The sequence below is a fragment of the Gekko japonicus genome, unplaced genomic scaffold (assembly GCF_001447785.1).
Source record: "Gekko japonicus isolate JY-2015 unplaced genomic scaffold, Gekko_japonicus_V1.1 scaffold2415, whole genome shotgun sequence".
NCBI classification, from domain to species: Eukaryota; Metazoa; Chordata; class Lepidosauria; order Squamata; family Gekkonidae; genus Gekko; species Gekko japonicus.
The window spans coordinates 134971-151818 of NW_015168117.1; the positions used below are offsets into that span (position 1 = coordinate 134971).

The 16848-nt window shown below is 52.0% G+C and overlaps 1 protein-coding gene across 1 annotated transcript in view; it reads right to left on the reverse strand.

Annotated features, from left to right (window-relative positions):
- IL1RAP (interleukin 1 receptor accessory protein) overlaps positions 1 to 16848 on the reverse strand; it is a 125093-nt gene that overhangs the window by 12503 nt on the left and 95742 nt on the right. Inside the window, exons 7-10 of the mRNA XM_015414877.1 lie at positions 13860 to 13989; positions 9143 to 9291; positions 8021 to 8170; positions 4400 to 4543 (exon numbers count right to left, since the gene is read on the reverse strand). Coding sequence (XP_015270363.1) covers positions 4400 to 4543; positions 8021 to 8170; positions 9143 to 9291; positions 13860 to 13989 — 573 coding nt within the window. The remainder of the gene's footprint in view (positions 1 to 4399; positions 4544 to 8020; positions 8171 to 9142; positions 9292 to 13859; positions 13990 to 16848) is intronic.

The following is a 16848-nucleotide window of genomic DNA, read 5'->3' on the forward strand; positions in this document are numbered from 1 at the left end:
CAGTGAAGGGGAGCCAACCACCTCCCTGGGTTCTACCTGTGAACCACCCTGACCATTCAGAGGCACTAGACCTCTGAATCCCAGAACCAGGAGGCAAGATCAGGGGAAGGCCTCGACCTCCCCGCCCTGTTGCTGGCCCTCCAGGGGGACTGGCTGGCCCCTGTGTGAGACGGGAGGCTGGACTAGAGGGACCCTCCCTGGTCTGACCCAGCAGGGCTCTTCTGACGTTCTTATCAGGGGAAGGCCTCGGCCTCTCTGCCCTGTTGTTGGCCCTCCAGAGGAACTGGCTGGCTACTGTGTGGGACGGGATGCTGGAGTAGATGGACCCTCACTGGTCTGACCCAGTAGGACTCCTTATCAGGGGAAGGCCTCGGCCTCTCTGTCCTGTTGTTGGCTCTCCAGAGGAACTGGTTGGCCACTGTATGAGACGGGATGCTGGACTAGATGGACCCTCACTGGTCTGACCCAGCAGGGCTCTTCTGGTGTTCTTATAAAGGCCTCAGCCTCTGTGCCCTGTTGTTGGCCTTCCAGAGGAACTGGCTGGCCACTGTGTGAGGCAGGAGGCTGGACAAGATGGACCCTCAAAGCTCTGACACATCTGACAAAGGAAGCACGAAATCTCGAAAGCTCAGAGTCCCGGAATCTTCTTGGTCTCTCAGGTGCACCTGGACTTGAATCCAGCGCTTCTACCGCAGACCCACATGGCTCCCCTCTGGAAATATCTTTATGGAACGTTTGCAGGCTCCTGCACTAACTTCAGGCAATTAAAACATGCCATTTTACTCAGAAGAATCCACAACCGGAGGAAGAAAACCAGGCCTCCCCACCCACCCACCCCGCAAAAGCTGTGTCGGAGAGGACGAGAGAAGTTAAATCTGGATCGGCACGTCAGTCGTTCTGGCTCGAACTGCACAAGGCAGGAAGGCCTGCCGGGCAAGCAGATGCCGTCTTTGCCACAGTTGCTTCTGGGCACGAAAAATAAGCGCTTGCAGCGTGTCTCTGGCCCGAGGCTGTCTCAGAACAAGAGCAAAACCTGGAAGGCTGAAGCATCCGACACCCAACTCCACCTCCCTCTCCATCCCTCGCCCTTCCCCCGTCCCGCCACTGTGGTCCACCAACCAGCACATGGGAAGGTCGGAGGGAACAGGTGAAAAAGTACAACGTTAAGAGTTCAGTGGCACCGTCAAGACCCACAAAGTTTAATTCTGGGTATAAGCTTCCGTGTGCATGCAAAAAGGTTTAATTCTGGGTATAAGCTTCCGTGTGCATGCAACCAGGTTTAATTCCGGGTATAAGCTTCCGTGTGCATGCAACCAGGTTTAATTCTGGGTATAAGCTTCCGTGTGCATGCAACCAGGTTTAATTCCGGGTATAAGCTCCCGTGTGCATGCAACCAGGTTTAATTCTGGGTATAAGCTTCTGTGTGCATGCAACCAGGTTTAATTCCGGGTATAAGTTCCCGTGTGCATGCAACCAGGTTTAATTCTGGGTATAAGCTTCCGTGTGCATGCAGCCAGGTTTAATTCCGGGTATAAGCTTCTGTGTGCATGCAACCAGGTTTAATTCTGGGTATAAGCTTCCGTGTGCATGCAACCAGGTTTAATTCTGGGTATAAGCTTCCGTGTGCATGCAACCAGGTTTAATTCTGGGTACAAGCTTCCATATGCATGCAACCAAGTTTAATTCCAGGTATAAGCTTCCGTGTGCATGCAACCAAGTTCAATTCTGGGTATAAGCTTCCGTGTGCATGCAACCAAGTTTAATTCCGGGTATAAGCTTCCGTGTGCATGCAACCAGGTTTAATTCCGGGTATAAGCTTCCGTGTGCATGCAACCAAGTTTAATTCCGGGTATAAGCTTCCGTGTGCATGCAACCAAGTTTAATTGTGGGTATAAGCTGCCGATGTGTGCATGCAATAAAGTTCAATTCTGGGTATAAGCTGCCGATGTGTGCATGCACATGTCTGAAGAGGTGTGTGTGCACACGAAAGAATTCTGGGCATAAGCTTCCGATGTGTGCATGCACACTTCTTCAGAAACGTGCATGCACACGAAAGCTTACATCCAGATTAAAACTTTGTTGGTCTCAAAGGTGCCCGCTGGACTCAAACGCTGTCCTACTGCTTCAGACCAATGCGGCCGCCCCACCTGAATCTCTCTTCATGGCGAAAAGGTGATGCTCGCAGTTTGGCCCATGTAGCGGACCAGGGACAAACACCGGGGCCCGGGGATGGGGCATGCTGGCCAGCCCCACTCCACATGGCCTGCAAAGCTGCAACATCTCCGTGTTGTGGCGATCAGTGCCAGTTCCAGGCCATAAGGGGCCCGGAGCTTACAGCACAGAGCCCCCACATGCTCCCTTTCCCACCCCCTTACCTGACTGTGCACCCTTCCCCTGTTTGCAAGCCCTCTCACCCCCTTTGTGGACAAGCCTGAAGGCAGCCCGACCCGAATCAGCTGTGCTCAGTTATTCTGTTCTCCGTGAGCGACAGAGGCAAGCACAGGACTGCAGCCCGTGGGGTTTACTGGACCAACCAGGATCCGGAGCACTTGGACACAAAGCTTGCTGTGTGAACTCGGGACCTTCTTCCTGAGCCCCGCCTCCCTCGCAAGGATGGACGTGAGGACAAAATAGGAGGAAAATGACTTGGACGTCAGTCAAAGCTCTTTGGAAGAAGGGAGGGGTTCCAACCAAGGCTCCCTCTAAGCTGTGGAGTCTTGTGAGCAAAAATTCTACTTTGTGAGCTACCGGCATTAAAGCTGTGAGCAGGCGATTTGGCTACTGCGTCAATTAGTTTGCTCTGGAGCCCCATCCTTCCTGAGCGAAGGCAAAAAATGTGTGAGCCGGGGGCTAAAAAACGGTGAGCTAGCTCACACTCACTCAGCTTAGAGGGAACACTGGTTCCAACAGAGAGCCCTCCAAGACCTCCTTCTGTACCAAGATGGTTTGAAGAGGGGGAGGGAGCGGACAGAATGCCCCTTTCGTGCACCTCCATGAGGCCAGAACTGCTGGGTTTGCGTTCCGCAGCACCAACCAGGTTTTCGGGATAGGAGCTTCCAAAGGGCAAAGCTCCCTTCATCAGATACAAACAGGAATGGAGATCCCTAAGTTCTTATATGTGACTGACCCAGCGTCACCCAGCAAACTACACATGGCAGAGTGGGCATTCGAACCTGGGTCTCCCAGACCCTAGTCCAACTCTTTACCCACCACACCACACGAGCTCAATAAGCTCCCGTCCTCAGACACAAAGGGAGCTCTGACGCTCCAAACTTAATACCTTGAGGCTTTTATTGGCCTCTAAGGCGCCGCTGGATTCAGATCTCGCTGCTCTACTACAGACCAACAAAGCAACCGATGTTTTGCCAGGGCACACTTCAAAAACGACTGGATGCAAAGGTAGGCAAGCCCGACCCATCAACCACTCCTCGCTAGGCGTTGCCAAGGGCATCTTGTCATGCAAGGGAGAGAGAGGCGCCGCCGACTCAAATCCCCTCTTCGGCCCAGCAGGCAGGAAGAAGAGACTGGATTTATACCCCACCCTTCACTACCCGAAGGAGTCTCAGAGCGGCTTACGATCTCCTCTCCCTCCCCCTCCCCACAACGGGCACCCTGTGGGGTAGGTGGGGCTGAGAGAGCTCTCTCTCGAGGACTGCTCCTGAGAGAGCAGCTCTGAGAGAGCTGTTACTGATCCAAGGTCACACCAGCAGCTGCATGTGGAGGAGTGGGGGATCAAACCCGGTCCGCCCAGATTAGTGTCCGCGCTCTTAACCACTACACCAATCTGGCAGGGTCTGCCCTACAAACCCTCTTTGCACCTGGCTCCACCCCTCAGACCCTCCTGAGAGAACAGCTCTGAGACAGCGGTGACTGACCCAAGGTCACCCAGCAGCTGCACGCGGAGGAGTGGGGAATCAAACTCGGTTCTCCCAGGTTAGAGTCCACGCTCCTAACTACTACACCAAACTGGAGTCGTCCATGTGTACCAGCATGTCCATCACCTCATCAAGCAATGACTTGCTGGCAGGAATGGGCCAGTGCAAATGCGATCTCAGCAGGGTTTCTGTACTGCCACAAGGGCAACCGAGTTAGCAACCGCTCATCAAGTGAGCAAGACAGACGTGTGCGTCTGTGACCTCGGGATTCAATCAGGATTCACCTACTTCCGTGCAGCCGAAACCCAAAGCGAAAGCCCCAACTGCAGACTGAGAATCGGGGATACGTAAAGAGTAACAGGGACGGCTTTCTGATTAAACTGAAACGGCTTGTAATGGACGGAGCCCAAGTCGTTTCCCACAGAGGCCAGACTGGAGCGTGCGTTCGCGCGCGCACGCGTGCGTGTGAGGGGCGCGTTAGAGAGCGCAGGAGGCCGCTGCCGCCACCAGCCTGAGATACTCACTTCCGCCAGGGAGGCTGTCTCTGTCGAAAATGCACAGCTTGTAGCCAAACTCGTTTTCCAGGACTCCGCGCAGCGTCAGCAGCACAAACTCTTCCTCCTCAGCGTTCCTCGCGTAGGACACGTAAATGTCAAACTCCTTCCCGTCTGACGGCCCCAGTTGGAGAGAACCACAGAGAAGAACAACAATAATAATATTTTTTTTTAAAAAAAAAAGAGAACACGCTGAAGTTAGGGAAGTACACTGGGTTCCCGCCCCCGCCCCCGTCACTGTCCCTGCTTGCTGGTTGTATTACGGAGCCTTAAGCAGACGACGCATCCCGTGCTATGTGGTCCCCAGTCTGCGGAACGTCAAAAAGCACTCTGTCCTCTTTAAGAGGCACTCCGTGGCCATACAGGGAAGGCCAGCTAAGCCTGTCTGGTTGCTGGGGCAACCCCACGGCCTGAAATTGAAAACTTTCGGCCTCGAAGGAAGCGTTCCACCGATGTGGGAGAGAAATGGAACCAGGGGAGGTGGGAGATGAACGGCCAAGCTTGCCAGCTCTGCACTCTCCAATTACTCCCGAGCCGGAAGGACAGGCGATTAGGTTGGCTTCTGCGTCTTCTGCTCCAGTTTAGGTCAAGAGTATTTATTAGTGACACGCTCAAATGTATTGCATTTTACGGAGGTATCTCTTAAACGGCAGATGTTAATTTGACAGCAGAATTTAATACTGGGCGCTTCTCCAGGTGGCTTTGGGCAGAGGGACCTTCTAAGCGCAGGTCTGCCGAGGTATTCGAGGAGATAAGGAATCGACGTAATGAAATGTACAATCATCCAAAATAGCATATTTTTTTAAAAGGAACACAGCAGCATTTAGCTATTAAAAGCCATTTTAGAAGCTGTATCAGGGAAGAAGAAGAAGAAGAAGGAGGAGGAGGAAGAGGAGGAGGAGGAGGAGGAAGAGGAAGAGGAAGAGGAAGAGGAGGAAAGATTGGATTTATATCCTGCTCTTTACTACCCGGAGGAGCCTCAGAGCGGCTTACAATTCTCCTTTCCCTGCCCCTCCCCACAACAGACACCCTGTGAGGTAAGTGGGGCTGGGAGAGCTCTTTCCAGAACTGCTCGTGAGAGAACAGCTCTGAAAGAACTTGTAACTGACCCAATGTCACACCAGCAGCTACATGTGGAGGAGTGGGGAATCAAACCTGGTTCTCCAGATTAGAGTTCACCGCTCTTAGCCGCTACACCAAACTGGCTGTCCAGGGTCTGCCCTACAAACCCCTCTTTGCACCTGGCTCCATCCCCAGACCCTCTCCGGAGCATGGTTTCTTATTGGATCCAAGAAGAAATTTGGGAGAATTTACTCTAATAGGATTTATAACCTACCCCAGTCCAGGGAGACCCCCAGTAGAAGGGCCATGCTAACATTTTAGGTGCCGGACGGAAGGAACACACCTCCAAATGGCTACGCCCACACAGGCTGAAAACGATAATAGAAGAAGAAGAGGAGGAGGAGGAGGAAGAAGAAGAAGAGGAGGAGGAGACTGGATTCATACCCCGCCCTTCACTACCCAAAGGAGTCTCAGAGCAGCTCACAAACTCCTTTCCCTCCCCCTCCCCACAACAGACACCCTGTGAGGTTGGCGGGGCTGAGAGAGCTCTGACAGAAATGGCTCTTTTTCAAGGACAGCTCTGACAGAACTATGGCTTGCCCAAGGTCATCCAGCAGCTGCAAGTGGAGGCAGAAGAAGTAGAAGAAGAGATTGGATTTCTACCCCGCCTTTCACTACCAAGGGGGTCTCAGAGCGGCTTACAATCTCCTTTCCCTTCCCCTCCCCACAACAGGCAAACTGTGAGGTAGGTGGGCTTGAGAGAGCTCTGAGAGAAACTGCTCTTTTTCAAGAACAGCTCTTATCAGAACTAGGGCTTCCCCAAGGTCATCCAGCCAGGTGCAAGTGGAGGAGTGGGGAATCAAACCCAGTTCTCCCAGATTAGAGTCCGCGCCCTTAACCACCACACCAACCTGGCTTGTCCGAGATGCCGGGATGAGCAGAGGAGGTCCAGGCTGGGATCGGGTGGGTCTGTTCTGCTAACGGTGGTGCATTTCTCCAGCACAAGGGGACCTTGCTTGATTCAAAATATCCAAGAGCTACCGATCCGCTCCTGAGCCCAATTCAAGGCGTTGGTTTTGACTTTTAAAGCCCTGCATGGCTTGGGACTGGATTACCTGAAGGACTGTCTTCCCTGCCTGGGAATTAAGATCAAGGGAGATGATCTCCTGACTGTCCCATCAATCAAAGAGGCACAGGAGACAGAGCCTTTTCAGTGGCAGCCCCGCAATTCTGAAACAACCTCCCCAGGGAGGTTCGCCTGCCCCCCTTACTTTTGATCTTTAAGAGGCAGCTGAAGATGGTTTGATTTAGAACTGCATTTGACTGATATAGGACTGAGGAGAGGTCTATCAACGGCTACTAGCCATGGTGACTAAGGGGAACCACCACATTCAGAGGCAGTCAACCTCTGAACGCCAGAGCCAGAAGGCAACATCAGGGGAAGGCCCTGGGCTCTATGCCCTGTTGTTGGTCCTCCATAATAACCAATTTGGCAAACTGTGAAACAGAATGCTAGACTAGATGGACCACTGGTCTGATCCAGCAGGGCTCTTCTGATGTCCTTATGAAGACCTCAGCCTCTATGGCCTGTTGTTGGCCCTCCAGAGGAACTGGGTGGCCACTGTGTGAGACGAGATGCTGGACTAGATGGACCCTCACTGGTCTGATCCCGCAGGGCTTTTCTGATGTTCTTATCAGGAGAAGGCCTCAGCCTCTCTGCCCTGTTGTTGCCCATCCAGAGGAACTGGTTGGCCGCTGTGTGAGACAAGATGCTGGACTAGATGGACCCTCACTGGTCTGATCCCGCAGGGCTTTTCTGATGTTCTTATCAGGAGAAGGCCTCAGCCTCTCTGCCCTGTTGTTGCCCATCCAGAGGAACTGGTTGGCCGCTGTGTGAGACAAGATGCTGGACTAGATGGACCCTCACTGGTCTGATCCCGCAGGGCTTTTCTGATGTTCTTATCAGGAGAAGGCCTCAGCCTCTCTGCCCTGTTGTTGCCCATCCAGAGGAACTGGTTGGCCTCTATGTGAGACAAGATACTGGATGTACCAGTGACATGATCCAGCAGGGCTCTTCTGATGTTCTTATGGAGGCCTCGGTCTCTCTGTTGTTGGCCCTCCAGAGGAACTGGTTGGCCTCTATGTGAGACAGGAGGCTGGACTAGATGGACCAGTGACATGATCCAGCAGAGCTCTTCTTATGTTCTTATTGGCAGTCCTAATGGGAGTTTTTAACTTGTGGTTTCTTATGTGTTTGTTTATAATAGTTTATCGATATTGTAGGCATCCTTGAGTGCCGCAAGGTAGAAAGGTGGCTATTAAACGTTTAAAATAAATATGTAAAATAGAGCAGCAAGCAATACTCGTGGAGGAGAACATGCAAGCCATTTCCCTTCCGCATGCCCTCCCCGCCACCCCCACCGGCAAAAGAGACCGAAAGTTCAATACATTTTTAAAGCCACGCCCAGGGAGGGCAGCGCTGCAAGGCCAGGGAAGCAGAAGCCCCGATTTCCCCCCCTCACCCCTTACCTAGAATGGTTTCATCCGTCCCAAAGTGAGCCCGGTAGAAGAGCACCATCTCCAGCCAGTAGACGTGGTAGACCACCGTCAGGATGACGACGAGAAAGACGGTCGCTCCCAAGCCACAGGCCAGCTCAACGGTGTATCTCGGAACTGGAACTGGGGACAAAAAATCAAGACAGGGAGGTTCGTAACGGACTGTGGCAGAGTGCTAAACCTGTTTAATGGGGGGAAGGAGGCCTTCTCCGGGTTGAATGCCACCGGAGGGAACGCTGAAGAGAAAACACTGCCCCGGCTCCTTCGTGCTGACGTAGAACCAGGGTGCTAAGCGACAGAATCAGAGCAGCCCTGCTGGATCAGACTACTGGTCCATCTAGACCAGCATCCTGTTTCCCACAATGACAACAGTCCTCCTCTACTGACTGTTCCCCATCATCTGTCAATCAGGAGCCTTCTGCCTCTGAACCCAAAGGCCCCATTAGGCCATCACATCATAAGAGCCCTGCTGGATGAGACCAGTGAGGGTCCATCTAGTCCAGCATCCCGTCTCACGCAGTGGCCAGCCAGTGGCCAGCCAGGACCAACAACAGGGCACAGAGGCCGAGGCCTTCTTAAGAACCTCAGAAGAGCCCTGCTGGATCAGACCAATAGTCCATCCAGTCCAGCATCCCAACTTATCCAGAGGCAAACCAGTTCCTCTCGAGGGCCAACAACAGGGCATAGAAGCCGAGGCCTTCCTAAGAACATCAGAAGAGCCCTGCTGGATCAGACCAGTGAAGGTCTATCTAGTCCAGCCTCCTGTCTCACGCAGAGGCCAACCAGTTCCTCTGGAGGGCCAACAACAGGGCAGAGAGGCCAAGGCCTTCATAAGAACATCAGAAGAGCCCTGCTGGATCAGACCAGTGAAGGTCCATCTAGTCCAGCCTCCTGTCTCACGCAGAGGCCAACCAGTTCCTCTGGAGAGCCAACAACAGGGCAGAGGGGCCAAGGTCTTCATAAGGACATCAGAAGAGCCCTGCTGGATCAGACCACTGAGGGTCCACATAGTCCAGAGTCCTGTTTCAAGTCCAGCAACTGTTCTCCTGTTGTTGCTGACCGTATCTGTGACACACTGCTGGGGATGCCCCCTACCTTGCAACTTGACGATGGCTTGCCTATATGCTTCACCCTTGGGGTTGTGGGCATAGCAGGTGTAGTTCCGCTTCAGGTCCTCCTCTGTGGCTTTCGGCACAATCAGAGTCTTTTCAATATCCAAGTTTTCCACGGCATCGTACGTCTTACTGAAGAAGGCCAAGAAAACAAAAGATATTGGGCAACAGAAAACTTTTAATCTGATCGAGGCTCTGTATTCCCATATTTTCTTTTCTGGGTAGCCACTGACTTGAAAAGACCATTGCCATGGATGATCCTGCCAATGTGCATTTTGCTAAATAGGCCAGAAACCAGCGACCAACTACTTTGCATTCACTGTGGGCCCAATTCACCAAGAAGCCCTCCTGTACGAGCCCCTTGGAAATACACCGTAGCTGCCCCAGGTCAAGATAAAGGCATCATACACATGTAGATTGGTACACGTGATGATCAGACGTTCAGGTTTTCAGAAACATGAAGCCTATTGCAGCTTGTAGGTGGGCGGACATGCAGGGGAAAACCCATTTGCACATTATGCATGTAGGCCGCATATTGCTTCTTAAATGGAAATGCTCCAGCGTTAAGAATTTTGCAACATGGCCTGGTATCATGAGCTTCCTTTTTGAAGCGTGCTTAGAAGAAGAGGAGGAGGAGGAGGAGGAGATTGGATTTATACTCCACCCTTCATTCGGTGTCTCAGAGCGGCTTACAAACTCCTTTCCCTTCCCCTCCCCACAACAGACACACCCTGTGAGGTAGGCGGGGCTGAGAGAGCTCTGACAGAAACTGCTCTTTTTCAAGAACAGCTCTTGCCAGAACTATGGCTTGCCCAAGGTCATCCAGCAGCTGCGAGTGGAGGAGTGGGGAATCAAACCCGGTTCTCCCAGATTAGAGTCCGCGCACTTAACCACCACACCAAACTGACCCTTTTTAAGTGGCTATGATCAGATTAATTTAGCATAATTCAAAATCAATTAATAATAGCATTCCATTTTACATTCTACCACCCAGTAGCATTGTCCCCAAGTGCTGAAGAAGAGTTGGTTTTTATACCCCTCTTCTCTCTCCCTGAAGGAGTCTCAAAGCAGCTTACAATCACCTCTCCTTCCTCTCCCCACAACAGGCACCTTGTGAGGCAGGTGGGGCGGAGGAGCTCTGAGAGAACTTGTGAATGACCCAAGGTCACCCAGCAGGCTTCACGTGGAGTAGGAGTGGGGGGGGTCAAACCTGGTTCTCCAGATAAGAGTCCACCACTCTTAACCACTACACCACGCAGGCTCTCTAACTTGCTAACTCCTTCACATGGGGCTTCAACAATCCCCAGGCCTAGGATCACCCTGACACTTAGGAATTTACATATCATTTTCCGCTTGTATGTGGCTTGGCCCTTTAGAAGCCTGTGACATCTCCTAAAGGTTTAAAAATGAATCTGTCCAGTCCCAAGTCAGACCTCTGTCAGAGCCAGTTTGGTGTAGTGGTTAAGTGTGCGGACTCTAATCTGGGAGAACTGGGTTTGATTCCTCACTCCTCCACATGCAGCTGCTGGTGTGCCCTTGGGTCAGTCACAAGTTCTCTCAGAGCTGTTCTCTCACAGACAGTCCTCGAAAGAGCTCTCCCAGCCCCACCTAACCTCACAGGGTGTCTGTTGTGGGGAGGGGAAGGGAAAGGAGATGGTAAGCCACTCTGAGACTCCTTCGGGTAGTGAAGGGCAGGGTATAAATCCAATCTCTTCTTCTTCTCCTTAACTAGAGATGCCCCAAGGGACTGAACCCAGGACCTTTGGCATAAGAACATCAGAAGAGCCCTGCTGGATCAGACCAGTGAGGGTCCATCTAGTCCAGCCTCCCGTCTCACACAGTGGCCAACCAGTTCCTGTGGAGGGCCAACAACAGGGCAGAGAGGCTGAGGCCTTTGTAAGAACACCAGAAGAGTCCTGCTGGATTAGACCAGTGAGGGTCCATCTAGTCCAGCCTCCTGTCTCACACAATGGCCAACCCGTTTCTCTGCAGGCCTAACAACAAGGCATAGAGGCGTACCCCTGATGCTGCCTCCTGGCACTGGGATTCAGAGTCCGCCTCCCTCTGAATGTGGAGGTTCCCCTTAGTCACCATGGCTAGGAGGCACTGATAGACCTGTCCTCCATGAGTCTATCCAATCCCCTTTTACAGAGGCCTATGCCTGTGGCCATTATTACATCCCCTGGCAGCAAATTCCACATTTCAATGACTCGCTGTGCATCCAAAGCAGATGCTCTACCTCTGGGCCACAAACCCTCCCAGTTTTAACAGCCATTCCCCTCTTCATCCTGCACCTGCTGAGCTCAGTTCTGACTCACAAAAGCTTTATGCCAGAATAAAATTTATTGGTCTTCCGCTGGGTTCCGGTTTTATTTCCCCTCTTCCCGGGAATGGCAGTTCCACGAGGGGCTCGAGCACAAAACTCTCAGCTCCTTCACTAGACAATAAAGGCCAGGATGCTTTGGAGGGAACTCCGCGACAACTGAGCTCACATCGAAAAAGAGCAGGCGGCGCGGCACGGAGATGGCAAAAGTTTCTCGCCTGCAGCTCAGTCTTTGAGCATTAGCTTTGCGTGCAGAAGGCCTTGCGTCCACCCCAGTGGAGAGACTTGCCCACAGCACCTGCAGCACTTTTATCTGGAGATACCAGGGATCGAACTGGGGACACTCCAGGCAAACAAGGAACTCTGCCACTGAGCTACAGCCCCAGCTCTAGAAACAAATGAAGTTTCCTCCTCCCAGATCAGACCATCAACTGCCTGCTCTGATAGAATCATAGAATGGTAGAGTTGGAAGGGACCTTGCAGGTCACCTAATCCAACCCCCTACACTCTGCAGGAGCACAGCCGAAAGAGAGCCCTACAACATATCCAAAAGATGGTCGTCCAGCCTCCGCTTGGAAACGTCCAGCGTAGGAGCATCCACCACCTCCCGAGGCTGTCTGTTCCACTGCTCAACCACTCTGACAGTTAGGAAGTTTCTCCTGATATTTAGCCGGTATCGACTCCCTTGTAATTCCCACCCATTCGTTCTAGTCTTGCAATCCGGAGCAAGAGAGAATAGATCTGCTCCATCTTCGACGTGACAGCTCTTCAGATACTTGAAGATTGCAATCATGTCCCCTCTAAGCCTTCTCTTTCCCAGGCTGAACAGACCCAACTCTTTCAGCCTTTCCTCATAAGACTTGGATTCCAACCCTCTCACCATCCTGGTTGCCCTCTTCTGGACACGCTCGAGCCGGTCAACACCCTTCCTGAAATGTGGTGCCCAAAGCTGGACCCAGGACTCCAGGTGAAGCCTGACCATAGCAGAATAGAGTGGAATGACCACCTCCCGTGATCTGGACACAAGGCTTCTCTTAATGCATCCTAGGATTGCATTCGCTTTCTTCACTGCCACATCGCACTGCAGGTTCATGTTTAGCTTGTGATCAACTGTTTTCAAGCGGAGGCTGGACGACCATCTTTTGGGTATGTTGTAGGTATGTAGGGCTATCTTTCAGCTATGCTCCTGCAGAGTGCAGGGGGTTGGACTAGATGACCTGCAAGGTCCCTTCCAACTCTAACATTCTATGAAGCCTGTTCCACTGAGCAACCGCTCTGTCAGTAAGTCCTTCCTCATGTTTAGCCAAAAACTCTTCTGATTTAATTTCATCTCTTTGGGTGCTTTACTTATTACTACGTACTGTTTCCCAACCATGTTAAATAACGCCGTTTCAATCCACTTCAGCGACCATTTGCAAGTGGATTTCGCCATTTCACACAGCAAAACCCAGTTGCAAAGTGCATTGAAAGTGGATTAAAAGTGTGTTATTTAGTATGTGTGGAAAGCGTTTGATTCTGGTCTGACCTTCTGGGGCCACAGCAAACAACTATGCTCCATTCTCTATAGGACAGCCCTTCATGTATTTTGATTCAGTTCAGGGCAGCTTCCAGAGCAAAGCAGTCCTGAAAACACAACCTTGGCAATTTGGGAGTTGGTCTGTCGTCGCTCCCTCCAGCAATTTAGTCCTTCCTAAGCTCTCTATTCTTTCCAGTCTAAGATTCTGTGAGTCAGAGCTCCCTTCATCAGACCTGTGGACTTAGTTCATAAGGTACTGTCATGATCTGGGCTGTGCCACTGGAGGCCTAGTAGGCCCAGGGAGCCTGGCTAGCAGTAGGGCCTACAAAGGCCTTGGGATGTTTTGGAGCTGATTTTGGCCAATAGGGAAGAAGAGGGCAGGGGAATAAAAGAACTGGTGCCAGAGGAGAAGCTGTTCTTCTTCACAGGGAACAGGGCCAGGAGAAAGGCTGCTGAGGGGAAGAAACCCTCATCCTGAGGGAAGGGTGAGTAGTCTGAGGCCACTTGAGATAGTGAGCTAGGGACAGTATATATTTAGACGCGTTATGGCATTTGATTTCTTTTCTTTTCACCCACTTACTGTTATTATTCCTGCACCTTGTTTGTTTGACCTCCTATAAAATAAACCGTCTTCACTGTTCACTCTGCCTGGTCCTCACGCTCATTTTGGCTAAAAGGGAGGTCTAAAGGCTTGGGAGGGTGCTCTGGACCTTCTCAAGGGATCCTAAATCCAGAGTGGTGGCAGCGTCAGGTGATACCCACTTGAGCCATGACAGGTACCCTCACACACCCGTTTTGGGGGGCTATAGAGGCCGACCAGGCTTCCTATCTGGAATGATCCCCATCTGAAAAATCGCTTACTTCTGGGAGACGTTTATCTTGAGGTCCATGATGTCGTCTGTGTTCCGTCCATCAATCAACCAGGAGACTTCAGGTGGATGACCTTTCAGGTACGTGAAGTGGACCCGACAAACGAGAACGAGATCCGATCCTGGCAGGTAGAACAGCAGCAGCTCAATATATAAAACTGGCTGACAAACGAAGACAATCAAGCAGCAACAGGCCATTTGCATGAATACACAAAGCTGCCTTACACTGAATCAGACCCTCGGTCCACCAAGGTCAGTCTTGTCTACTCAAACTGACAGTGGCTCTCCAGGGTCTCAGGTACAGGTCTTCCGCATCACCTTCTACTTGGTCCTTTTAGCTGGAGGTGCCGCCGGGGATTGAACCTGGGACCTTCTGCATGCCAAGCAGTTGTTCTTCTACTGAGCCACGGCCCCTCCCCCTTCCTACAAAAGGGACTCTTTCTCAGGAGCAAAGTGACTTCCGTAGTCATCTATCACTTGGCCGCCATGTGCAGCGGTTATAGCAGGGGCGTCGGACTCATGTTATGAGGGCCAGATCTGACATAAATGAGACCTCGTTGGGCCGGGCCATGTGTGTCATAAACTGTAATGCCAGGGAGCAGAGATATAAACTTTATAAAGGACACACAGAGTGTTTTTTTTTTACTTAAAATAAGAACATGCTTAAAACATGAGCACTCTGGCAATATTTTGTTTATTTAACAGTGTCTGATAACTGACACCTCTTGCTCTGAATTATTGCATCCAAATGTCTGCGCTGTTGCAATCCTGAGTATGTTGTTCAGGTGTGTATCTGTAAGCTGCAAACCTATGATGACGCAGCAGCAGCAGCAGAACTGGAAGAAGAAGCAGGAGACAGCCAGTTCCACTGCGGGCCTGAGAGAAGCCCTCCGGGAGCCTGATCTGGCCCCCGGGCCACATGTTTGATACCCCTGGGTTATAGTGTCAGCCTTGGAACTGAGAAAAGCCAGGTTCAAATTTCCCACTCAGCCATGAAGCGCACCGTAGGCTCTTGGGCCAGTAACTCTACCTCAACCCAGCCAACCTCACAGGGTTGTTGTGACAATTACTTGGGGAGCTGGAGAGCCATGTACACAAAAAAAATCCCACCTTTTCTCACAGGAGCCCAGGGTGGAGTGGAGAGCCGGTGCGGTGTGGTGGTTAAGAGTGCTGGGCTAGGAAATGGGAGGCCCGGGTTCGATTCCCTGCTTGTGCCCTGGAAGCTTGCTGGGTGACCTTGGGCCATTCGCCCTCTCTCGACTTCCCCTCCCTCACAAGGTTGTTGTGAAGATGAAATGAAGGAGAGCAAAACCGTGCAAGCTGCTCTGGGTTCCCGTTGGGGAGAAAGGAGGGGTATGAATCAATAAGGATAAAGTATACAGTTCTATTCTCTCTCGTTTTATTCACCGTGAGGTAGATTACACTGTGAGCTCTCTCCATATAAGCTCCATGGCTCAGTGGGGATTTGAAAACTGCAGGAATTTGCAACACCGCAGTGGCTCGTGATTTTAGGGAGAGGAAGCTCTGCTAACCTCCGAGCAGACTGCCCAGGGGCACGAGGGCACAGAAATCTGCAAAATGCCATTTGGCGGGGCCGTATGGCAGGCCCTGCAACCTGTGACCTTCCATGCTCAACGCAGATGGGATGTCTACCTGAGACGACATGAACAGGGGGGACGTGAAGCCCCCCACCTTCCCAAGGACAGGGGTCACAGCTGGCAGGCTGCATTCCACACATGGCACCAAGATGCGTGGGGCTCCAGTCAGGAGCTCCGGGTCTGCAGAAATCCCAAGGAAATGGCAAGGAGATTTTAATAAGCAGTGTAAAGTAAAGGTAAAGGTTCCCTTGCTCGAAAGCCAGTCGAGTCTGACTCTAGGGTTGCGGTGCTCATCTCCGTTTCAAAGCCGAAGAGCCAGCGCTGTCCGAAGACGTTTCCGTGGTCATGTGGCCGGCATGACTAAACACCAAGGTGCACGGAACGCTGTTACCTTCCCACCGAAGTGGTACCTATTTATCTACTTGCAATTTCTTGCTTTCGAACTGCTAGGTTGGCAGGAGCTGCAACTAGAGACGGGAGCTCACTCCGTCATGCGGCACACCCAGATCTCAAACTGCTGAACTACTGACCTTCCGCAGCCTGCAGTTCAGCGTCTTAACCACTTGAGCCACCGCAGCTCCTAATAAGCAGTGACTAAGCTTAAATAGCAGGCTCAGCTCCCATCCGCTGGGTCTTGAACACACACACACAAACAGCAAAACTTAGCTAGACCTCGAGATGAGATGCATAGCTGAAATGAAGCATACGCTACGTGCTGGCTACAAGTAAAAAAACAGCACCATCAAAGCTACATCCAAGACACTGACAGCAGGGCTCATTTCCTGCAAAAGCGCACAGGAGCAGAGCTCCGGCAGTAAAGAGCCCAGGGGGCGGGCACATGCAAAAAGAAGAAGAAGAAGAAGAAGAGATTGGATTTATACCCCGCCCTTCACTACCCAAAGGTGTCTCAGAGCGGCTTACAAACTCCTTTCCAGGGGTCATTTCGTAGAAAAAGAGCTAGGGGGACTCATTAGCATAACTCATTAGCATATGCCACACACCCTGACATCACCGGAAGTGTGTCCTCCCCACAGCCGGCGGCGACCTCCAGCGGGCACCAGCAGGGAGCTCCAGGCCCCGCCCTCCCGCACCTCACCCGGGGGGATGGCGTCCCCCCCCAAATGACCCCTGCTCCTTTCCCTTCCCCTCCCCACAACAGACACCGTGTGAGGTGGGTGGGGCTGAGAGAGCTCTTGACAGAAACTGCTCTTTTTCAAGGACAGCTGTGCCAGAGCTTGTGACTGACCCAAGGTCACATCAGCAGGTGCAAGTGGAGGAGTGGGGAATCAAACCCGGTTCTCCCAGATTAGAGTCTGCGTCCGCGCACTTAACCACTACACCAAACTGGCTCCCCGCCCCCTGCTCCCAGCAGCCCTCAGTCAG